The 24,784-nt window shown below is 51.6% G+C and overlaps 1 protein-coding gene across 1 annotated transcript in view; it reads right to left on the reverse strand.

Annotated features, from left to right (window-relative positions):
* The window catches only part of LOC149522252 (uncharacterized), a 55,070-nt gene that overhangs the window by 22,757 nt on the left and 7,529 nt on the right, over positions 1–24,784 (reverse strand). Inside the window, exons 2-4 of the mRNA XM_089771032.1 lie at positions 17,570–17,657; positions 16,687–16,813; positions 14,958–15,107 (exon numbers count right to left, since the gene is read on the reverse strand). Coding sequence (XP_089627158.1) covers positions 14,958–15,107; positions 16,687–16,813; positions 17,570–17,593 — 301 coding nt within the window. The 5' untranslated portion in view covers positions 17,594–17,657. The remainder of the gene's footprint in view (positions 1–14,957; positions 15,108–16,686; positions 16,814–17,569; positions 17,658–24,784) is intronic.

Here is a 24,784-nt window from a genome sequence, read left to right on the forward strand (position 1 = left end):
GAGTACAAAATATATCGGAAGGACAGAACAGGTTGTGCGGGTGGGCGAATGGCACTATATGTGAAAGAAAACTTAGAATAAAACAAAGTAAAAATCTTAAATGAATCAACATGTTCCATAGAATTGCTATGGATAGTCATTCCCTGCTCTAATAAGAATGTAACAGTAGGGATCTATTATCGACCACCTGACCAGGACAGTAATAGTGACTATGAAATGCTAAGGGAGATTAGAGAGGCTATCACAATAAAGAACTCAATAATAGTGGGGGATTTGAAGCATCCCCATATTTACTGGGTACATCTCACTTCAGGATGAGATGTAGACACAAAATTTCTTGATATCTTAAACAAGTGCTTCTTGGAGCAGCTGGTTCATGAACCCACAAGGGGAGAGGCAATTCTCAATTTAGTCCTGAGTGGTGCGCAGGATCTGCTCCAAGAGGTAACTATAGCAGGACTGCTTAGAAATAGTGATCATAATATAACAACATTTAACATTCCTGTGGTGAGAAGAACACCAAAGCAGCCCAACACTGTGGCATTTAATTTCAAAAAGAAGAACTATGGAAAAATGAGGAGGTTAGTTAAACAGAAATTAAAAGGTACCATGACTAAAGTAAAATCCCTGCAAGCCGCATAGACAATTTTTAAAGACACCATAATAGAGGTCCAAATTAAATGTACAGCCCAGATTAAAAAACATTGAAGAATTTTAAGAGAGCCACAGTGGCTTACCAACCATGTAAAAGAAGCAGTGAGCAATAAAAAGACATCTTTTAAAAAGTGGAAGTCCAATCCTAGTGACGTAAATAGAGAGGAGCAAAAACACTGCCAAATTAAGTGTAAAATGTAATAAGAAAAACCAAAAAGGAGTTTGAAGAACAGCTAGCCAAAAACTCAAAAGATAACAACAGAATGTTTTTTAAGTACATCAGAAGCAGGAAGCCTGCTAAACAACCAGTGAGGCCCCTGGATGATCGAGATACAAAAGGAGCACTTAAAGAGGACAAAGTCATTGCAGAGAAGCTCAATGAATTCTTTGCTTCAGTCTTCACGGTGAGGATGTTAGGGAGATTCCCAAACCTGACCCGTCCTTTGTAGGTGACAAATCTGAGGACTTGTCACAGATTGAAGTCTCATTAGAGGAGGTTTTGGAATTAATTGATAAACTTAACAATAACAAGTTACCGGGACCAGATGGCATTCACCCAAGAGTTCTGAAAGAACTCAAATATGAAATTGCGGAACTATTAACTATGGTTTGTAACCTATCCTTTAAATCGGCTTCTGTACCCAATGACTGGAAGATAGCTAACGTGAGGCCAATATTTTAAAATCACTAGAGGTGATCCCAGCAATTACAGACAGGTAAGTCTAATGTCAGTACCGGGCAAATTAGTTGAAACAATAGTAAAGAATAAAATTGTCAGACAGATAGAACAACATAATTTGTTAGGCAAAAGTCAACATGGTTTCTGTAAAGGGAAATCATGTCTTACTAATCTATTAGAGTTCTTTGAAGAGGTCAGCAAATATGTGGACAAGGAGGATCCAGTAGATATAGTGCACTTAGATTTCCAGAAAGCCTTTGACAAGGTCTTTCACCAAAGGCTCTTACGTAAATTAAGTTGTCATGGGATAAGAGGGAAGATCTTTCATGGATTGAGAACTGGTTAAAAGACAGGAAACAAAGGGTAGGAATAAATGGTATATTTTCAGATTGGAGAGGGGTAACTAATGATGTTCCCCAAGGGTCAGTCCTAGGACCAATCCTGTTCAACATGTTCATAAATGATCTGGAGAAAGGGGTAAACAGTGGGGTAGCAAAGTTTGCAGACGATACTAAACTGCTCAAGGTAGTTAAGACCAAAGCAGACTGTGAAGAACTTCTAAAAGATCTCACCAAACTAAGTGACTGGGCAACAAAATGGCAAATGAAATGTAATGTGGATAAATGTAAAGTAATGCACATTGGAAAAAATAACCGCAAGTATACATATAATATGATGGGGGCTAATTTAGCTACAACTAATCAGGAAAGAGATCTTGGAGTCATTATGAATAGTTCTCTGAAGACGTCCATGCAGTGTGCAGCGGCAATCAAAAAAGCAAACAGGAAGTTAGGAATCGTTAAAAAAGGGACAGAGAGTAAGACGGAGAATATCTTATTGCCCTTATATAAATCCATGGTATGCCCACATCTGGAATATTGCATGCAGATGTGGTCTCCTCATCTCAAAAAGATATACTGGCATTAGAAAAGGTTCAGAGAAGGACAACTAAAATGGTTAGGAGTTTGGAACAGGTCCCTTATGAGGAGAGGTTAAAGAGACTGGGACTTTTCAGCTTGGAAAAGAGGGGACTAAGTGGGGATATGATAGAGGTATATAAAATCATGAGTGGTGTGGAGAAAGAGAACAAGGAAAAGTTATTTACTTGTTCCCATAATATAAAAACTAAGGGCCACCAAATGAAAGAAGAGGTTACTTACCTCGTAACTGTAGTTCTTCGAGATGTGTTGCTCATGTCCATTCTGATTAGGTGTACACGCGCCGCGTGCACGGATTCCGGAGCTTTTTTTCCTTAGCAGTATCCATAGGGCCAGTGCATATATACCCCTGTTGCATATATACCGGTGCGTATATACCCCTGTTGGCCCCTCCACCCCCTCAGTTCCTTCTTGCCGGCTCCTTCCAACACGGGGAGGTGGGTGTGATGCAGAATGGACATGAGCAACACATCTCGAAGAACTACAGTTACGAGGTAAGTAACCTCTTCTTCTTTGAGTGCTTGCTCATGTCCATTCTGATTAGGTGAATCCCTAGCTGTGTCCCCCCTCCGGAGGCGGGGTTGGAAGGTAACTAACTACACCATTATCCTTCTGCAGATCTCAGAACTACCCTCCCGATGGCAGCATCCTCCTTGGGCAGTTGCGTAATCGCATAATGCTCCGCAAAAGTGTGCACCGACGACCGGGTCGCTGCCCTGCAGATTTCCAATATCGGCATGTGGGCAAGGAACGCCGCCAACGTTGCCTGGTCTCTCGTGAAATGTGCCATTATGCACGGCGATGACCTATCCGGGCCCTCGTAGCATAGTTGAATGCAGGAAGTAATCCATGAGGATATACACTGCGCCGAGACTGGCAACCCACTCATTCTTTCCGCCACTGAAATAAACAATTGAGTTGACTTGCGGAATCCTCGCGTCCTGTCTACGTAAAAAGCCAACGCCCTCCTAACATGCAGGCAGTGCAAAGCCTGTTCCCTGGGTGACGCGTGTGGCTTGGGGTAAAACACTGGTAGGTAAATATCCTGGGAGAGATGGAAATGCAAAACAACCTTGGGAAGGAACCCCGGGTGTGGATGCAACCTCACCTTGTCTTTAAAGAACATCGTGTAGGGTGGTTCTGAAGTCAGCGCCCTGAGCTCTGACACCCTCCTGGCCGAGGTAATGGCCACGAGGAAAGCTACCTTGTAGGACAAGTGCTTCAAAGAGCATGACGCCAGAGGCTCGAATGGCGGTTTCATAAGGGCAGTCAGGACCAGGTTAAGATCCCAAGTTGGGACCGGTGGTCTCTCATATGGCATCATCCTGTCAATTCCCTTCAGAACCCTTTTAACCATGGGATTAGCAAAGATGGACCTCCCCGCCCCTGGTGTGAAAAGCTGCTATAGCCACCAGGTGTACCCTCAAGGAGGCTGTGGCCAGACCCTGTTCCCGCAGGTGGAGGAGGTATTCCAGGACAGTCGGGACCGCCCCTTCACCTGGAGCAAGCGTTCTGCCCCCTAGCCACGAGGTAAACCTCTTCCATTTAGCCTCGTAAAGGGCCCTACTGGACGGCTTCTTGCTCTCTAACAGGACCTACGGGACTGCTCTGGAGCAGGCTCGCTCTGTAGCCAAGAGCCACTGAGGAGCCACGCCACTAGGTGCAGAGATGACAGGCTCGGGTGGAGTGCTACCCCGGCCCCGCAGCTCTGTGTGATTAAGTCCAGCACGAGGGGTAGCCTGAGTGGGCCCTCCACGGTCAGATCCAGCAGGGTGGTGAACCAGTGCTGACGAGGCCACACTGGCGCTATCAGGATGGCCTGGACCCTGAACCTCTGCACTCTGATGAGTGTCTCGTGGATCAGGGGGAACGGGGGGAAGGCATAGAGTAGGCCTCTGGGCCACCTGATCTGCAGCGCATCGCCCCGAGAACCCAGACCATGCCCCATGTACGAACAGTACTCCCTGCACTTGGCATTGCTCAGTGTCGCAAACAGGTCCAGACGGGGAGTCCCCCACCTCTGGAAGACCCCGTGAAGTATGTCCCGTCTTAGCACCCACTCATGTGCCTGAATCAAATGACTGAGCCTGTCCGCAAGCCCGTTCCTGGTTCCCGGGAGGTGAGAGGCCTCTAGGCAAATGCCGTGGACTACATACAGTTCCCACAGATCTAGGGCTTCCCGGCACAGGGGAGAGGAACGCGCCCCACTCTGCTTGTTGATATAAAACATGGCCGTAGTGTTATCTGTCAGCATTCTATTCTGTAAGTGGGGAAGGAACGCCCTGCAGGTCAGCCTGACCGCCCGCAGCTCCTTGATATTTATATGGAGGGGAACCTCCGCTGGCGACCACGTACCTTGCGTCCTGAGGCTGTCCAGGTGGGTGCCCCATCCCACGTCCGAAGCATCCGTGACCAGCTGCGCCGACGGGGATGCTCTGGTGAATGGGACTCCCGCACACACCGTGCCCTCGTCCTTCCACTAGTCTAGCAAGTGAAGAATGTCCTGAGGTATGGTCACTACCGCATCTAGCGGCAACCTCAAAGGGTTGTGCACTACTTTAAACCACCCCTGCAATGGGCGCATGCGCAGTCTGGTGTGTTGGACCACGTAAGTGCAGCTGCCATGTGGCCTAGGAGCCTCATACAGATCCTTGCCATCGTAGTTGGAAACTCCTGCAGCTCCGCTACCAACGAGCGGATAGCCAGGAATCTGTCCCTCGGTAGAGACGCCTTCCCCAAGGGCGAGTCTAGATGGGCCCCCACAAAGTCTATCACCTGCGTGGGGTCTAATGACGATTTGACATCGTTTATGAGGAAGCCGAAGCTCCCGAACAATGCCCTGGCCCGTGTGACGTGATCTATCACCTGTTCTTGAGACATGCCCCTTATCAGCCAATCGTCCAGATATGGAAACACTTGGACCCTGTGCCACCGCAGAAACGCGGCTAACACCGTCATACATTTGGTAAAAACCCTTGGGGCCGTACACAGCCCAAATGGGAGGACCGTAAACTGGAAATGGTCCTGTCCCACCACGAACTGTAGGAACTTTCTGTGACTTGGAAAAATCGAAATGTGGAAGTACGCATCCTTGAGATCGAGAGCAGTGTACCTTCAAAATGAGGGCTTAGTTTGGTGGCCGGGTGACAGCCCTGTGCCTCTCTCGGAGTCCAACTGAGGGCCCCTACGCCTGCCTCATAGAATCATAGAACTGGAAGAGACCTCAGAAGGTCATCAAGTCCAGCCCCCTGCTCTAGGCAGGACCAATTCCAACTAAATCAACCCGGCCAGGGCTTTGTCAAGCCGAGACTTAAACACCTCTAGGGATGGAGACTCCACTACTTCCCTAGGTAACCCATTCCAGTGCTTCACCACCCTCCTAGTGAAATAGTATTTCCTAATATCCAACCTGGACCTCTCCCACCACAACTTGAGACCATTGCTCCTTGTTCTGCCATCTGTCACTACTGAGAACAGCCTCTCTCCATCCTCTTTGGAAGCTCCCTTCAGGAAGTTGAAGGCTGCTATCAAATCCCCCCTCACTCTTCGCTTCTGCAGACTAAACAGACCCAAGTCCCTCAGCCTCTCCTCATAAGTCATATGCTCCAGGCCCCTAATCATTTTGGTTGCCCTCCGCTGGACCCTCTCCAATGCGTCCACATCCTTTTTGTAGTGGGGGGCCCAGAACTGGACACAATACTCCAGATGCGGCCTCACCAAAGCCGAATCAAGGGGAATGATGACATCTCTGGATCTGCTGGCAATGCTCCTCTTAATGCAACCTAATATGCCATTAGCCTTCTTGGCTACAAGGGCACACTGTTGACTCATATCTAGCTTCTCATCCACTGTAACCCCCAGGTCCTTTTCTGCAGAACGACTACTTAACCGGTTTGTCCCCAGCTTGTAACTATGCTTGGGATTCTTCTGTCCCAAGTGCAGGACTCTACACTTGTCCTTGTTGAACCTCATCAGATTTCTTGTGGGCCAATCCTCCAATTTGTCTAAGTCATTCTGTACCCTATCTCTGCCCTTAAGGGTATCTACCTCTCCCCCCAGCTTAGTGTCATCCGCAAACTTGCTTAGGGTGCAATCCATCCCCTCATCCAGATCATTAATAAAGATATTGAACAAAACCGGTCCTAGAACCAAACCTTGGGGCACTCCGCTAGAAACCGACCGCCATCCTGACATCGAGCCATTGATCACTACCCGCTGGGCCCGGCCTTCTAGCCATCTTTCTATCCATCTTACCGTCCATTTATCCAATCCACAATCCCTTAACTTGCTAGCAAGAATATTGTGGGAGACGGTATCAAAAGCCTTGCTAAAGTCAAGGTATATAACATCCACTGACTTCCCCATGTCCACCGAGCCAGTTACTTCATCATAGAAGCTAATCAGATTGGTCAGGCACGACTTGCCCTTTGTGAATCCATGTTGACTATTCCTAATCACTTTCCTCTCATCCAAGTGCCTCAATATGGATTCCTTAAGGATCCCTTCCATGATTTTTCCAGGAACCGTGGTAAGACTGACCGGCCTATAGTTCCCTGGATCATCCTTCTTCCCTTTTTTGAAGATGGGCACTACATTTGCCTTTTTCCAGTCATCCGGGATTTCTCCCGATCTCCACGACTTTTCAAAGATAATAGCCAAAGGCTCCACAATGACATTTGCCAACTCCCTCAGTACCCTCGGATGCACTAAGTCCGGACCCATGGATTTGTGTATGTTTAGCTTTTCTAAATAGTTCCTAACCTGTTCTTTACCCACCATGGGCTGTCCATCTTTATCCCATCTTGCGTCACTTGGCGCAGAAGTCCAGGAGCCGACCTTGTCCGTGAATACAGAGGCAAAGAAAGCATTGAGTTCTTCAGCTTTCCCCACATCATCTGTCACTAGGTTACCTCCTTCATCCATTAGGGGCAGCACACCCTCTCTGATCACCTTCTTCTTGTTAACATGCCTGTAGAAACCTTTCTTGTTATCCTTCACATCCTTAGCCAGTCGCAATTCCATTTGCGCTTTCGCCTTCCTGATAACCCCCCGGCATTCTCGAGCTATACCTTTAAACTCCTCCCTGGTCATTTGTCCAAGTTTCCACTCTTTGTAAGCTTCCTTTTTGTGCTTAAGTTCACCAAGGATTTCCCCTGTAAGCCAGTCCGGTCTCCTACCATGTTTGCCTCTCTTGCTACGCGACGGGATGGTTTCTTTCTGTGCCTTCAATAAGGCTTCTTTAAAATACTGCCAGCTGTCCTGGACTCCTTTCCTCTTCATGTTAACATCCCAGGGGATTCTGCCCATCAGATTTTGGAGGGAGTCAAAATCTGCTTTTTTGGAGTCCAAGGTGTGTACTTTACTACTCTCTTTTCTTCCTTTGGTCAGGATCCTGAAATCTACCATCTCATGATCACTGCTTCCCAGGTAGTCACCCACCTCCACTTCCCCTATTAGTTCCTCCCTGTTTGTGAGCAGAAGGTCAAGCTGCGCACGGCCCCTGGTCGGATCCTTCAGCACCTGTGTCAAGAAGTTATCCCCAACATTCTCCAAAAACTTAATGGATTGCCTGTGTACTGCCATATAGGTTTCCCAGCAGATGTCAGGGTGATTAAAGTCCCCCACGAGAACCAGGGCCTGCAATCTGGAAGCTTCGTTCAGTTGTCCGAAGAAAGCCTCATCTACCTCATCCACCTGATTCGGTGGCCTGTAGCAAACACCAACCACAACATCAAGGCTGTTGTTTGCTCCTTTAAACTTAACCCATAGACTCTCAACAGGTTTTTCTCCCTCTTTATACTGAAGTTCAGAGCAATCGTAGTGCTCTCTTACATATAGTGCAACTCCTCCTCCTTTTCTCCCCTTCCTGTTGTTCCTGAACAGTCTATACCCTTTCATGACAGAACTCCAGTCATGCAAGTCATCCCACCAAGTCTCTGTTATCCCAATTAAATCATATTTCTTGGTCTGGGCCAGGGCCTCCAGTTCTTCCTGTTTGTTGCCCAGGCTTCTCGCATTAGTGTACAAACACTTCAGGTAACCAGTTGATCGTCCTATCTTCTCCATTCGAAACATGGGTCCTCCTTTCTTGCCACTTCCTCTCTGCATTTCTTCCCGGTATCCAACTTTCCCACTCCCCTCAGGGTTTTGGTCACTGTCCCCCGACGAACCTAGTTTAAAGCCCTCCTCACTAGGTTTGCAAGCCTGCCTGTGAAGATGCTCCTTCCTCTCTTCGTTAGGTGGATCCCATCTCTTCTTAACAATCCTTGCGCCCGGAACAGAGTCCCATGGTCTCTAAAGAGGTCAGGGCGGCTATTGTTGCGGCCCCTCCTGCGGCCCCTATCAATGTTTTGCCCTCGTCTGGGATAGGATCTAGCCTGGAGGGAACGCCTTTGGGGGGCCGGGGTGTGTATCCCTAGCGACTTCAATGTCGCTCTTGAGTCCTTCAAGCTATGAAGCTTGGAATCAGTCTGCTCTGAAAACAGGCCCGACCCTTCGAAAGATAGGTCCTGAATAGTGGTCTGCACCTCGGGTGGGATGCCAGACACCTGCAGCCACGCACTACGCCTAATGACCACCCCCGTAGCCATAGTGCGGGCAGCCAAATCGGCCACGTCCAAGGCCACCTGGAGGGATGTACGCGCCACTGCCTTTCCCTCCTCCGTCATAGCCCCGAACTCCTGGCGGTATTCAGGGGGAAGCTGGCTGCCAAATTTTTGCATTGATGCCCACGTGTTATAGGCATAACGCCCCAGCATTAGTTGCTGGTTCGCTATACGTAGCTGGAGGCCCCCCGTGGCGTAGGCCTTCCGGCTAAGCAGGTCCAATTTCTTGGGCTCTTTCGCCTTTGGGGTAAGACCTGGGGGCCCTTGGCGCTCTTTCTGCCCTGCGGCCTGCACTACTATCGATCCCGGCGCCGGGTGGTTGAAAAGATGCTTGTGCCCTGCTTGGGGTACGTAGTACCACCTCTCGACCACCTTTTGTGTCGGCGCAATGGAGGCCGGCGTCTGCCACAGGGTTTTCGACAGGCTGTGCCTCTGGTTCCCCTTCTGTCGAAATGTCCATATGGGCCGAGCCCGGCTGGGTCATAGCCTCCTGCCCTTGACCAACTACCGGAGGTCTCGGCATCGTCGCCATGGACAAGCGGTCTCCAGGCAGAGGGGCTCTTAATGGGGTGGCTGATGGGTGCTACTCCTTCGGGACGACCCAGCCACCGACACCGTGGGGGGAGGCCCCTGGGCCTGGTGGTAAGCCCAGGGCATCCAGAATGGCCACTGGGGTTGCCCCTGCCACTGCTCTACTGATTCCTGGTGAGTTGATCTAACCGATGAATGAGACCTATGGTGGGATCGGGACCTGTACGACGACTGGGCTGATGTCACCGATTCAGCCTCGGACTCCGATGAATACTCCGATGCTGACTGGGGGGGGGCGATGATGCCTGCACCCTTCACTGCGCCGCCATGGCTGATAGCTTGCCCCTGTGCTCTACACGCGGTGCCGGTGGGGGCATAAGTGGAGGCCCTTGCTGCGGCGGCACCGTGCCCAGCTGCATCTGGTAGGCCGGTAAGTAACCAACTGGTGCCGCCATGTGTTGCGGCACTGCAGTCTGCTGCTGGGTTGGCGCTCCCAGGGCGTGAGCTGGGATTGGTGCCGGGAGAGGCAGCAGCGCCGGTGCCATGCAGGGGACCAGCTGTGGTGCCGTGGTCGGCACGTAATACAGTGCGGGGCCCTGCGTCACCCACGGCCCGTCTGTGGTACTGGTCCCTGCACTGGTGCCGGAAGGGCCGACGGGTGCCCAGGTACTGGGGCTGTCGGTGCCGCAAGCGCACTCGCTCCCGGTGCCGTTGTCGGTGCTGCCAGGTAGGGGCCCGGGGTCGAGGCCGGTGTTTGTCCTGGCTCTGGTGCCGGTGCTCTTGCTGGCACCAGGAAATGCTGCTGCTGCTGGGTCGAGACCTGCACCTCGCCCAGAGAGTCCCATGGCCCAACTGCCATAGCCTGCTGGGGGGTGCTCAAGCCCAACGCCGACGCGGTCCACTCCTGCAGCACCGGGCCCTCTCCTTCCTCTGAGGCCATCTGGATGAGGCCCTGGGCCGCCTCGAAAGTTTCTGGGGTGGAGGGACGGCGGACATCCCCTATCCCCACGGGCTGCCCTGGGCTCTTGCTCTTGTCTGGGCTGCGCCTCTTCTTCGAGGCCTTAGAAGATAGGTGCCCCTCCTTAGGGAGCACCTTCTGAGCACTCCTCTCTGCTGAGCATCCCCTCGAGCCCCTAGGGGCCCTCGGCACCAGGGACTGCGATCTGTGTCTTGGTGCCTTGTCGGCCTCAGACCGGTGCTTGGCCAACACAGGTGCCGCCAACGGCGCGCTGCGGACAGAGTGAGGGTGCTCCTCGCCCTGGGGCTGCAGTGCCGACTCCATTAATAGGAGTTTCAACAGGGAGTCCCTCTCCTTCTTGGTCCGGGGCTTAAAGCTCTTACAGATAGAACAGCTTTCGGCTTGATGGGCCTCTCCCAGGCACTTCAGACAGCCGGAGTAGGGATCTCCACGGGGCATAGGTTTAGAGCAGGAAGCACAGGGTTTGAAGCCCTGGGGCCCTGGCATGCCCTTCCCTCATGGGGAGAGTCCCGCTGTGCTCCCCTATCTAACTAATTACACTATTTACAGCACTTAACAACTACCTAACTAGATAAAACTTCAATTAGAACTATAATACAACAGATAAAGGAAATATAACTGCTAAGAGATAGGCTAACAGCCTGAAAGCATGCTCCAGCTACCGTCATGGGAGGTAAGAAGGAACTGAGGGGGTGGAGGGGCCAGCAGGGGTATATATGCATTGGTATACCGGTGCCACTCCAGGGGGCTCCCTGCTGGCCCTATGGATACTGCTAAAGGAAAAAAGCTGCGGAATCCATGCACGCGGCGCGCGTACATCTAAACAGAATGGACATGAGCAAGCACTCAAAGAAGAACTGATGGGCAGCAGGTTTAAAACAAACAAAAGGAAGTTCTTCACACAGCGCATAGTCAATCTGTTGAACTCCTTGCCTGAGGAGGTTGTGAACGCTAGGACTTTAACAGGGTTTAAAAGAGAACTAGACAAATTCATGGAGGTTAAGTCCATAAATGGCTATTAGCCAGTACGGGTAAGGAATGGTGTCCCTAGCCTCTGTCAGAGGATGGAGATGGCTGGCAGGAGAGAGATCGCTTGATCATTACCCGTTCGATTCACTCCTTCTGGGACACCTGGCATGGCCACTGTCGGCAGACAGGGTACTGGGCTAGATGGACCTTTGGTCTGACCCAGTATGTCCATTCTTATGTTCTTATGTTCATATGGAAATTAGCAGGGCTCGCCGAACCGCAGCGAGCCCTGCTCGCCAGACACGCTGTCCAGCGATCTGCGCATGAGCAGATTGCAACCCAGAAGAGCCGGGTTCAGGCAATCTACTCGCCACAGGCAAGTAGATTGCATTATGTGTCAAGCCCTGGAAATTAGGTTAAAATAGTGAAAATCAGTTTCTGTGCTTACACCAAAATCTATTATTTGAAAATTTATCATCAGAAATGTATTTTAAACCCTAAATTTTCTGTAGCCAATATATGGTGCTAGACAATATTTCATATGTTTCCAAATTAAATAAGTCTGGGAAAATATTTCTCTTTACTGATATAATGGTTGATAGAGGATTTTAACTGGATATTGTTATGGATTTCTGCTTTGTCAACTTCCAGTTACACAGTTTTGCTGTATGCAAGAAATAAAAGGGAACACTTCAGCTCCCATCCAATGACTTTCCTTGCCTTCTGTAGTTATTTCCTTTTTGATACTTTACATAACACAAAGTGAAAACAATTGCTATTTTTCTTCATCTTAGAAAGTAATCTAAACATGGAAAATAGAGTGTTTACTGAGGTGCTCGTTTCTAGAAGTTGATGCAAAAACAACAGAATGCGAATATGTACATGTGTAAACAGACAAAAAGCAACACTGCTATTAAAAAAGCAGCCTACATCAGATTAAACACAGAGCAGTGTCTTCAGCAAGTTTAATCTAATCCAGTGGTCACCAGCCAGTGGATTGGGGTCTACCGGTAGATCTTGGAGCCTCTGACAGGTGATCCAGACTGGTTTGGCCAGGAAACTATCAAGAGCTGGCACTTCAGTTGCCTCTCCACCTGCTGTCATGCTGCTCCTGACTTCTGCTTTGGAGCTGCCCCCCTGGAAGCTTACTGCTCTCTGTGCATTTTGAGAGGGAGGAGAGGGGGCACTGAGGTCAGAGGGTCCTTCCTCTCCCCACTGCTATACCCTGTCTCCACACAGAGAGAAGGGGATGGAGGGAGCTTGGCAATGTAAATCTCTGTCACTCACTGTGACTTAGTGTTGGTACCTTGCTGGTGGCTATGCTGGGCGGTGGGCTGTGGGTGACCTCTGCTGGAGGCTGTTTGTAGCATGGCCCAGCAGGACAGGGGGCGAGTCATTATGCAAGGGGCTCCCAACCTGTCCGACCAGTTGCCTCCCAGAGAGACAAAGAAAGGAGGGCGAGGTCAGCCCCTGGCTGGGGGGCAGGGCTGGAAGGAAAGTTTTTAGTTTCTGTCTGGTATCATGGAGGAAGCAGCCTAAGTAACGGGCTGGGATTTAGGGACCCAGACTCCCCCATCTCAAGGGGGGGCTGAGGCATCCTAGGCCTGCCCTGTAACCAGATTACATCTAGGCTGTGCTGTATCCTGGAGAAGCAATGAACTCCCTCTATTCTACTGGCCGGTGGAGTCTGTTCATGCCACTACAGGGGTGCAGGAGGCAGGGGAACCCCAACATGCTGCTACACTCACACACTGTGTGTCTGTCATTCTGTCCTTTTCTCACATCTCCCAACCCAACAGGTACGTGGGAGGTTGTTGTTACTTGTTATTGCTTGCAAAGTGGGTGAGTTTTGGTTTCTGACTGGTCTGTGCATTTCATAACTTTCATTTCTCTATTACGCTTAAATTTAATTAATTGAGCAGTGAGTTCTAAAATGCCTACCCAGTTGTGGCTGGAGTCATTATCCCTATGGCAATTGCTGCTCCTGGAAGAGGCTGTCACGTCCCTGCAGCCCCTGAGAAAGGCAGAACAGAGGGGTCTCCACATGCTGCCCTTGCCTGCAGACACCACTCCTGCAGCTCCCACTGATCAATAACGGGGGACTGTGGCCAGTAGAAGCTGTGGGCTCAGTGCCTGTAGATGAGGGACATCACATGGTGCCATGTAGCCACTGCTGTACATGCCAGCTGCTTTCAGGAGTGGTTCAGGGCCAGGGCAGGAGTAAGTCTGCCTTAACCCCACTGCTTCACCACCCGGAAGCCGTCTCAGTTAAACGGTGCCCAGCCAGAGAATGCTTCCTGAACCCCTGTCCCAGCCCTGAACCTTGCCCTGCACCTAACCTTCTGTGTCAGATTTAAGTCCCCCTGCACCCAAAAGCCTTCTCACAGCTAGCACCTTGAAACTCCTCCTGGACCCCAATCCTCTGCCCTCAGCTAAGCCCAGAGCCTCTCCCATACTCCAAACCCCTTGGCCCAAGACCGAAGCCTGCACCCCAATCCCCTACTGAGCCTGGTGAAAGAGCATGAGGATGGGGAAGGAAGGAGCATGGAGTGAGCAGGGTGAGGCCTCAGAAAAGGGGTGGATCAGCATCAGGGCCTCAAAGAAGTGGCAGGAAGAAAGCAGGGCAGGGCATCTGGGTTTGAGGTAGATCTTACATTGCACTTACATTGAAAAAGTGATTTTGTGTTTAAAAAGGTTGGAGACCACTGATCTAACCCCTAAGATGGGAAATTTCAGGGCTTCTTCCCAGGACTGTGATCAGAATGGCACAATGGTGCCCAGGAACTGGACAAGGCAGTTCTTTGAGGCTTGAGATAAGATGGATTCACCTGATAAGTGGGACTTGATGCAGTGAAATACTGTAGATCCAATCCCTTCCAAACACTGGAATGATCAGACCTTGTCTTCGGGTTTAAAAGTGGAGTCCAGCATCAGCTTGGGACTCCCCCACTGATCCCCCCGGGCTCCATGTGGTGCTGCCACTTTGAAACGCTATGAGAAGCCTCACGCCGGGCTCCCTGCAACGTTTGAAAGCAGCAGCACTGCATGGAGCATGGGGTTAGAGGGGAAGTCCCCAGCTGATCCCAGGCTCTACGTGGTACTGCCGCTTTGAAACACCACATGCAGCCTGGGGACAACCGGGCTGGTCCTGGGCTGCAGGCAGCGTTTCAAAGCAGCAGTGCCCTGTGGAGCCTGGGGTCTGGCCTCAGTCTTCAAGTGATACTGCCGCTTTGAAGTACCCCCACTCTCCCCATCTTGTGATAGAGGAAGCAAGGGATGGGGGAAGTGACTAGTCTGTTGATGATCCAATAAGCATTTCCTTATCAGATAGTCAACTAGTCCTTTACATCCTTAAGACAGAAAGCACAGATAATAATAGTTCGGGAGACTGAGACATTGGATTCTTCCTTTACACCCCACCCAAACACTCCCAGGGAAGGAAACGAAGGGAGGAAACCGTTGACAGCTAACAGGATGGCTGGGGACTGCTGACAGCTATTTGGCAGGATGATTCCAGCAGCCCTACATGGGAGACATGGGGTGGAAGTGAGGGCTCACACCCACTGCTCAATTTGGGAGTCCCAGATTTTTCCTCTACTCACTGGATGGTTTGTGTGTCAGTTTCCCTGACTCCTCACCTGTGTGGGTAGCTCTCAGGATCCCCATTTCTTTGAAGGGCTGGAGATCTGGGACCCACGGTTCTTCCCCTCGTTCCAGCCGGGCGATCAGTTCAGGTTTGGGAATGGAGAATCCTGAAAGGGGTGAGATCAGGCAAGGTGAAGGCACATGGAGTCTAGGCAGAGTGTGTGTCACAAGGAACATTCCCTGAGCTCAATCTCATCCTACATGGGACTGGGTAACTCAGACATCTTGAGAGCAGCAGACTTCTGGGGCAGAATGAGGCGGGGATGTGACAATGTTGGGATTGTATTCACTGTGTTTGCTTTCTTGTGTTGCATGTGATTTGTACTGTCCTGTAGTAACCCCACGTGGGTGTGCCTCAGTTTCCCTGACCACTGCACCGCTATCTAGATGGGAATGGGAATTGGGGGAGGGGAATGACTTGCTGAGGGAGGATGCTCAGACCAGTATGTTCATAATGGCCCTGGCTAACACCAGCCTGAGTCTGGGAGGGGAGTGGGACCAAGCGACACCTTTTGCATGGGAAACTGGAGAAAGGTTTGAGTTGGGGTTGGCTACAACCAGGAATGAGCTGTGGAGGGTGGAAGTGTCTTTCTGGCTTGGTAGCAGAGATGGGAGGCAGGGCCCTTGACTCTGGGTCCCCTTCTCCCCAAGATGGCTTGGACTGACTACTCCTGGTTCCTATGCTAACAAGTCTGTTCTACACTGTATCTCTATGGACTAATAAATACTTTGTTTTACCTGCCAGCTAAGAGCCATGTCTTGCTGCAGGTGAGGGTGCAGGGCCTGTGACTCCCCATCCCTAGGTGACAGAGGATGTTGTCAGGCCCTCACTAGGGCTACATCTACACTGCACAGTTAATTTGGAAGAAGCTATTCCAGAATAGTTATTCCAAAATAGCACATCTACACTGCAAAGAAACCTCAAAATGAGTCCGAGGCAGGCTCCCCTAATGTAGACAAGTTATCTCCATATAGAGCCCCAGGAAGAATAACTTCTAATGGGCCTGGGGAGGGGCTCTTTCGAAATAGCACAAATGGAGCATCTACACAGCCTTATTTCGAAATAGCTAGTTAAGAAGAGGTGTTATTCTTCACAAATGAGGTTTACAGAAGTTGGAAGAAGCCATCTGATATTCCGAAATAACTTGGCTGGGCTCTGGGGGATTTGCTGACACACACACAGTCTTGGGGGTGAATTCTGGGCTATTTCTAAACCTGTGGAGCCAAGACGCCTCCACAGATGGAGCCAGTTCCATGAAGGCAGATGATCAGTGCATGCAGGAGAAATAACATAGGTAGGACAGTACTGTGGTTCTGGCCCCTGAAAGCTGGGGAGATGAAGATGAATTAGCATGTTCCTTAGGTGTCTGACTGCCCTGTTCCCCAGAAGGAAGCATAGAAAGCGTCTCTCACATGGGGACTGTGGGTCCACCCCCTCTAATCTAAGGGTATGTCTACCCTGCACAAGCCACCTGTTATTTCAAATTATTTTTCAAAATAATAGGTGCACTATTTCCGTATCCCAGTAACCCTCATTCCAGGAAGGTTAAAACATGACTCAAAATAGCACTTTATTTAGAAACTAAGTGCAGTGCAGACATAGCCTAACTGACAAGGGAAGAACCTGACCAGATGCATAAATGTCGGCCCCAGGGCTTTGCTAGCTGAGGGCACAGGAATCCTTACCCAGCGAGGCCACAGTCTCATAGTTCTCCTGCATGACGTCCTTGTAGAGGGCTCTCTGCGCGGGGCTCAGCAGCGCCCCCTGCCCCGTGGTGAAATACACAGCCACCTCCTCGAAAGTCACCAGCATCTGAAACAACAGAGCTCCCTACTCAGAACCTGCTGCCCCAGCCACAACCCCACTGGTCACAATGGGAGGGGCCCCAAGGAGCAGAATCCCACCCCACCCTGCCCAGAGAGGCCAAGATGCTCCAGGAGAGGCAGCAGCAGCAGATGTCGCTCCCAGCAGATGGAGCAGGGCAGACAGGGTCTTCTCAGTCACCCCTGGCCAGCCACAAGCTGAGGTGGGAGCAGAGCTCTGCACAGGCCACAGGGACAGGAATCCCAGACCCTTTCTAGCTCATGGCAGCCTTTGGCTAGTGAGCTCGGACTCAAGTGTGAGAAACAGCAACAGGAACAGCCAGTCTGGATCAGACCAAAGGCCCCTCCAGCCCAGTGTCCTGTCTGCCCACATGGCCAATGTAGGTGCCCCTAAGAGAATGAACAGAACAGGGAACCGCCAAGTGATCCACCCCGTCGCCCATTCCCAGCTTCTGGCAAACAGAGGTTCCGGACACTCTCCCTGCCCAACCTGGCTAGTAGCCATTGATGGAGCAATGGAGACTGTGGTCAGTTTTCCCAGCCCTGTCTGTGGGGAGTTTCCTCTTTCAGAGATGGGAGAACGTTCACCCCCCTCCCAATGGGTCTCTTCAAACCATCAGGCCCTAGGATGAGCAAGTCCCTGCACGTTTACCCACCCTGTCCCTTCCCTGGCTCACCCTGTGTATTCCCTGCCCCTCCCTTTCTGCAATAGCCCCCCCCCTGCAGCTCCCACACAATCCCTTACCTGAGCCAGCTTCACCACAGCCATTTCCCTGCACTGCCTCCTGCAACATGGGACAATCCAGAGCAAAGTGGAGACGTGAGTCTTCAGCCTGTTAGGGCAAGAGAGGCGACTGGGGAGGTTTCCAAAGGGAGCTGGATCCATTTCACACCCCAGTTCTCCCAGGCTCCCTCCCTACAGACGCTCTAGGCCCCGCCATGCTGTGACACCCTCAGTTGTGAGGTGACAACACAGACCTGGCCCCTCCCACCAGGGCTGAGCCCACCAGGCACTTTTACACCCTCCCTGGGACAGAGTCTCTGAGACAGACACTAGAAAAGAGCAGAAGTGCCAAACCTGCCCCTCTGGGGGATTCCCCGACCTTGTCCCTAAGGACAGCAAGCCCCCACCCCAACCCGTCACATGGGGGCTGGGAAGGGCAGGAACTGGCTTTTCCTTCCCTGCATCTTGCTGCAAGGACAGTCAATTTGCCCAGGGTGTGGCAGTAAATGGGTCTGGGCAGGTTGGGGGGCTGGGTACCTCTTTCCCTACTTACTGCGCCTGCTGCCCCTTTTGGTCTCCCCAGTCCTCTTCCTGCCTCCTGCCCCCTCCCCTCCTCTGGGAGCTCTGGTGCCTGCCCGGTGCCCATGGGTGTTTGCTCTCCAGTGGGAGCCTGGCTGTGGCACTGAGGTAGCAGCTCTGGGACCCGCAGAGACACAGGGACCCCCATCCCCTCCGGCACAAACTCAGGCTGAAAGAGGCTGGTTTGGCTGAATCACTTTCCTGCCCCTCCCGAGCATTGTCCCCTAGTTCTCTCCCTGTCACCTGGAGCTGATGCCAGCAGAGACTGGGGCTGCCCTAAGGGGAAAGTAACAGGCACCTGGGAGCGTCCCCACCCTCGGTGGGCACAGAGGGGTTCAGTGAACGTCTCCCTGTTACAGACCAGCTGCTCAGTCTGGACTCCCAGATCATGATGTCAGAGGCAGCAGCATCTGACCCAGGAAACTCAGCCTGCTCTAGGGCCCTGTAATCTGAGTAGAGACAGACACCAGCCTCCTCTGCCTGCGCAACAAGCAGGGACCCCTCCCCACATGCCTGAGCCCCTTGGGCTGCCCTAAAGCTCCCAGGGACAGCTCAGTAGCTGCAGATTCCATTGGCCCAGCTGGACTGGCCAGAACTGAACCGGACCAGAGAACCAGGGTTTTTAACTGATCTGAAGTTAGAAAAAAAATTATGGCTCTTCTCAGTCCATCCTACCTCCACCTGGCAACTGATGCAGGCCCCACACTCCAAATTCAGTGCCCCACTGTAGCCAGTCTCAGAGCCCACTACCATCGCCTCTCCCTCTCCCCCCACACACCCTGGGGCACTGCTGGGAACTGAACCATTTGGGGTGAGTTGCACTAGAACGGAAACCAAACACCGACTGTCACTGAACTCGCATGTACACCGAACTAACCCTCAGTTCCGCTCCTTGTTAGGATTGGGCAGCAGTGACTCTGGTCTGACACCAAATCCTGGGCAGAAATCAGAGCAGCACCAGATCAGCCCTGTTGGCTCAGACCCTGCAAATGAGGAGATTGTATTTAACATACAGGTTAAATTGGGTGCTGTTTGTTGGGGGGGGACGGTGCAGAGAGCGGCTGCCTACGGCTACTTCCCTTTTAAATTCTGAGTCCGAAGAGCCAGGCTGGGCAAGATACAGCCTGGGATAGAGGTGTTAGCTATCAGTTAATGGAATAGTCAAGTAACTGCATACATTCTTTCCGGCTACTTGACTATAGTCCCTTGGAGCAGGCTGGCAGCCAGTACACTCTGGCCCCACTCCCAAGGAGGCCTCTGCCACTTTGCACTGCTGGCAGGGAAGGGAGAAGAGGGGTGCTGATGCCAAGGTGCTCCTTTCTCCTGCTTTGTATCCACAGCAAAGCAAAGAGGGAGCATGACAAGACTTGGGCAGGGGAGAGCTTGCTGGCTGCTTTTGGGAGTAATACATGGCCAGGCCAAGAGTGAACCTGCCTTAGCCCCACTGCACCAGCACCCAGGAGCTGAGGTAAGCAGAGCCCAGCTGGAGCACCTCTGCATCCGAACGCTCTCCCAGAGTCTGCCCCTAGAATCCCTCCTGCACCCCACCTGTCTGCACCAAACTCAGATCAAGGCCTCTCTTGCACTCCAAATCCCTTAACTCAAGACCAGAGTCTGCACCCCAACCCTCTGCTCCAGGCTGGTAAAAGTGAGTGAGAATGGGGGAAGGAAGATGGAGTATGCAGGGCCAGGGCCTTGGAGAAGGTGTAAGGGTATTTGGTTTTGAGGTAGAGCTTGGATTGCATTTAAATTCAAAAAGTGATCTTGTGCTTAAAAAGGTTGAAAGACCCCTGCCTTATGGTATGGGGAGTCACCTGGCCACTGCCCACCAACTGCTAAGCCTTAAGGAGAAAAGGCTATTTGCATATGATTGTCTGGACTCTGAGGCCCCACTTGATGGCCTTCCATTTATACACTGCAAAAAACATGAAGTATTCCCTACTCCATGTGTTTAATTTCACACACAAAAGTGATACAAACACCAAATAAGATAAACAAAACCAGTGGATCATGACATGAAGATTGATGGGTTACATGAAATACTTTGCTCAAAGAGCACCTTTGAGTTCTATACACTCATGTCCATAAGTCTATTTCATAAAGCATGGTGGCGTGTACATCACACCTCTGTTCCTGGTCACAGCTCAGATCCCTGCACCACTCCTGCCCTACGTCATGATCCCCTACTTCACCCAAACTCCCTCCCAGATCCCACACCACAATCCCTTACTCCAAGCTCCCTTCCACACCCAACCTCCATCCCAGACTCTTGCATATCCTCCATGAGTAACACGGAACAGTGCAGCCCTCGACCACTTAAATTCTTGGCGTGGCCCCCCCCTCCAAATTATTGCCCACCCCTGCATTAATGGCTTATGGCCAGAAAGAAAAAGATTCTTTTAACAGAACTTTTTGGAGTGTTGCTGATACCTAAAACTCAGACCTTAATGATTTTTTTAAATCTTATGTTATTAATTAATACGTGGTAAACAGTGTTGCATTAAGGCCAGATCTTTGCTGTGTGGTAGAGTTCTGGCTCTTATGAGTCAGAGGTAGTGTGTACTAGGTGAGATGCTAGCTGTTGTGTCTTGCAAACAGGCAGCTGCTTTTGTTTACCGGTTAATTGACTACACTATCACATCCCAACAGGTCACAACCCCAGTCCAGGACACAGGGAAAGTGCACAAAGTCCCCTATGATCCGCCAAACATGAGGAAAGGAATCAGCCCCTCCCCTACGCTGCTGCTGTAGCGACAGAAGCAGCTGCTTGTCAGAATGCACTACTTAGGGTGTACTGAGCATGCTCAGTTAGAGCTGCTGTACACACTTTGATTCAGAGGCTGCTTGTAGCTTCACAAGCATTAAAAAAAGGTTCAGGGGCACGTCACAGCTGTGAGATTGGCAAAGTGTAAGCAGGGGGCAGAAATTATCTGACCAGGATGGGGGTCAAGTAACTTTAGAGTAAGGCAGAAGAGGGGCTGGAGGGGAAAAAAAATCAGGTGGGGGAGTCAGGAGCTGGGATTTGGCTAAGTAGGGAGACACTGCCAGGCACTGTGTGGGGTGGGGTGGGGGAGGAGCTGGGGTTTAGTTCAGTTGGAGATGCTGCCAGCTCCTGTATGGGGGTTTTGCTCTTACACTAGGGACAAAAGTGTAACAGTTACCAGGGTGTGAGCCACCTGCCAAGTATGCAAAGCAGGGCTGGGGGCAGAGAAAAAGTTTTATTTCCCTTCTTAGGGTGAAATGAACCAGCATGGGAATAGAAGGCAGCTTTCTCACTGTGCTCTTCAAGGTTAGGGATGTAAAATTGCGGCTAATAAGCTAATCAAGTAGTCAATGGAATTACCATTGACTATTCAATTAGTCGATAAGAGGGATAGCTCGTGGGGCTGCATAAGTCAGGACTGAGTAGTCCGGATGCATGCTGGCTTTGGGACTGCTGTGACCATACACATAGGCATGCGTAGCATATTTCATTAGGGTGTGCACCCAACGAATTTTTAAAAAATGTACTCTGACTCCCATTAGCCACTTTCACTCCTCCCCCCCTTTAAGGATTTTTCCCACCATCCTCTTAACAATAGGGATTAGTTTGGCCCCCAACAAACCCCCCTCATGCAACTATCCTGCAATTGCATTAACCCAATGTATGTGACATTAACTCGGGGGGTGGAGAGGCTGGGGGAAGTGTTCCCTCTAAGGGTACGTCTAAACTACATGCCTCTGTCGTCAGAGGCATGTAGATTTGTTGTTTTGGCAAAGGCAAATGAAGCCCCTGCCCCCTTTGCTCTCTTTTTCCCTGATGCCCACCCCCTCACTACCCTCTGCCCCCATTCCCGTCATGACCCTCTGTGCCCTCACACGTGCCTTGCTCCATCCCTGCCTTCCTCATGCCCTCCCCTTCTTTCAAGCCTTCTCCCAGCACCTCCCCTTCTCTCCTCTAGCCCCCAAAGCCCTTCCCCTCTCCTAGCATCATCTTGTCTCTCCCTCTCACTGACATCTCCCCTCCTGCCCTTTTCTTCATTGTTTCCACTTGGTCCCCTGGCATTTGTTTCTCTCCTCCACCCTGTCCCTTGGTGCCTTCCCCTTTCTTCTCATGACCTGCCCCCCTCCCCTCAGAACAAGCCCCTTCCTCTCTGACCCTTTCCCCCTATTTTTCCTTTCTCCTCCAGCAGCTGCCAGCTGGTCTGTAACAGAGATCTAGGGTTGCCCTGACTGTCACCCTTCTGGTGCTCCCACTACTCTGTCTTTCTTAGGTTTCTCAGCCCCCTTTTGGGCCACAAACTCCCACCCCGCAGTCTGTGGTTCCCAAAGTTCCAGTAGTCCCCATCATTAGGTGCCTGCACCGGGTCCGACTCAGAGGGTTGCCAGGAGTCCCGTTTTCTACCAGACAGTCCGGTTTTTGGGCCCTTTGTCTAGTAAAAAAAAAATCCAGAAAATACCCAACACGTACAATGTCTGGAATTTCCTGGTTTTCTGGTTGGGCGCCAGACTGAAGCCTGGTGGCAGCAGGGGAAAAAAGCCAGGAGGTGGGGCGCGATCGGCACTGGGAGCCTCTAGTTGAGTCTGACGCCTTGTGGAGAAGGAGAAGCCCTGTCCTTGAGCACGTTGTGGAAATGCAACTGGTAAGGTTACCAAGTAGACCCCCCACCCCCCAAAAAAACTGGACACACTTGATCGTGGGGGGGGGGGGAAGAGACTGGCAGGGGGGTTGGGGCTGGCCAGGAGGAAGGAGTGGCAGGAAGCAGAGCTGGTGGGGGAAGTAGAGGAACTCGGGGCTGGCTGGGAGGAACAGGGGGGCTGGGAGGAAAGGGGGATAGGAAGCAGCTCTGGGGGGATATGGGGGCCAGCCACGCTGCCTCTGACCCGACCCCCCCCGAGCCAGCCACGCTGCCCACAACCCCGGCCCCCCCCCCCCTGGGCAAGCCACACTGCCCCCGCCCCCGGGTCAGCCACGCTGCTCCCGACAGGACCCTCCCTTCCCGGGCCTGCCATGCTGTTCCTGATCCCCCCCTTCCCGGGCCAGCTGCACTGCCCCCAACCCCGGGTCCCCACACACACACCAGCCGCACTGCTCCTGTCCCCCCACGGGCCAGCCACGCTGCACCTGATCCCCTGCCCGGGGCACACACCCCTGCCTTCCCGCCCGGGGTTTAAACTCACATCGCTTCATGGGGAAGCGGGGTGATGTTGCTGAGTCCCTGCCACCTCTTTCTGTGGGGTCCTAAGACCTGCCAGTTTTGGCCGCGCATGCGGGCAAACCCGGCACAGTGTCAGTTCCCCAGAGCGTCGAAGTGGCGCTCCTTCTAGTGCGGGGGCTCACACCCCTGCACCACAGGTGGCCCTTTGAAACATTAGGGTGTGCCTGGGTACACCCAGCATGCCCCATGCGCATGCCTATGACCATACAGTGACCATATTTCCTGACACAAAAATAGGAACACATTAGCCACACCTCTGATACTGCTAGCCACGTCCCTGACCCCTTAGGCCCTGCCCACGTGACACAGTAGCTCCCACCCATGGAGGGTAGTACTTCCAGGGTCAAGATAGACACATGGCTGAAAGTACAGGGTGTCATATGACACCCCTCCCTTTAAGAACTCCCACCATTCTCTACCAATAGGGATGGGTTTGGGCACTATAGGAGGCCCCATGCAACTATACTGTAATTGTATTAACCCAGGTCCCAGACATAGCGTGTCAGGCCCGGGGGCTGCTCCAGCCTCACAGAGTGCCTGCTGCAGACAGGGGTTACTCTTATCTGGAGCAGCCCATCTGTGAGGGATCTGGTGCCCCACAAGCAGGGACTGTGCCAGTGTCAAGATCTGCCTCTCTCTGCGGGGAATCCAACTTGCTGTGGAGAGGAGATGGTCGGAGGGGACTGGGAGCCAGTGTGACCTAACTAAGGATGTTAACTGCATTTTAACATTTAACATTTTAACTGAGTACTCAACTAGTCAATCGAACTCCGTGTACAGCCCAGGAAGTCCCGCTGACTCCGGGCTGCACCCGGGTGCCTTCTTTGATATGCACTAGAGTCCCCAGCATTTCAAAGCCACGGCACCCGGGATCAGCAGAGGATTCTCCAGCTGACCCTGGGCTCCCTGCAGCATTTCCCAGGAAGCCTGAGATCAGTTAGGGAGTCTCCAGCTGCCCGTGGGCTCCCCGGTGCTGCCCCTTTCCAATCACAGAGATGAGTGGTTCAAAGGGACAGCCACCACACAGCTAATCCATAGATCAGCTGTTTGGCGTCTGTCCCTTTAAACGACGCATCCATGTGATTCAAAGGGGCAAATGCCTATATCAAACTTCATTTTAAATAAAATAAACTATTAATTTGTGTCCAACACAAAAGGTTTCAATGTTTTCTCTATTGATTGCAAGGGTAGGCAATCTTTTCTGAGCCACAGAAAAATTAGCTAGGGACCACACAAGTGAGAAACAAAAAACTCCTCCCAAAACCCCCAACCTCACTGATGTGGCCCCCAACTCAGACTCCTCACTCCTCTGGTGCTCCCCTGGCTGAGGGAAAGGGACAGGGAGGACTGAGGTTCAGGGCTTCCCATAGGCCAGATTTTCTTTTCTGGTTAATTTTATGGACACCCTTAGGTCCTAAGGTGGGGACAAAAATGAGGGGTTCAGTATCTGTCACAAGGC

This window comes from Pelodiscus sinensis, chromosome 19 (genome assembly GCF_052426305.1).
Source record: "Pelodiscus sinensis isolate ZL-2025 chromosome 19, ASM5242630v1, whole genome shotgun sequence".
Lineage (NCBI taxonomy): Eukaryota > Metazoa > Chordata > Testudines > Trionychidae > Pelodiscus > Pelodiscus sinensis.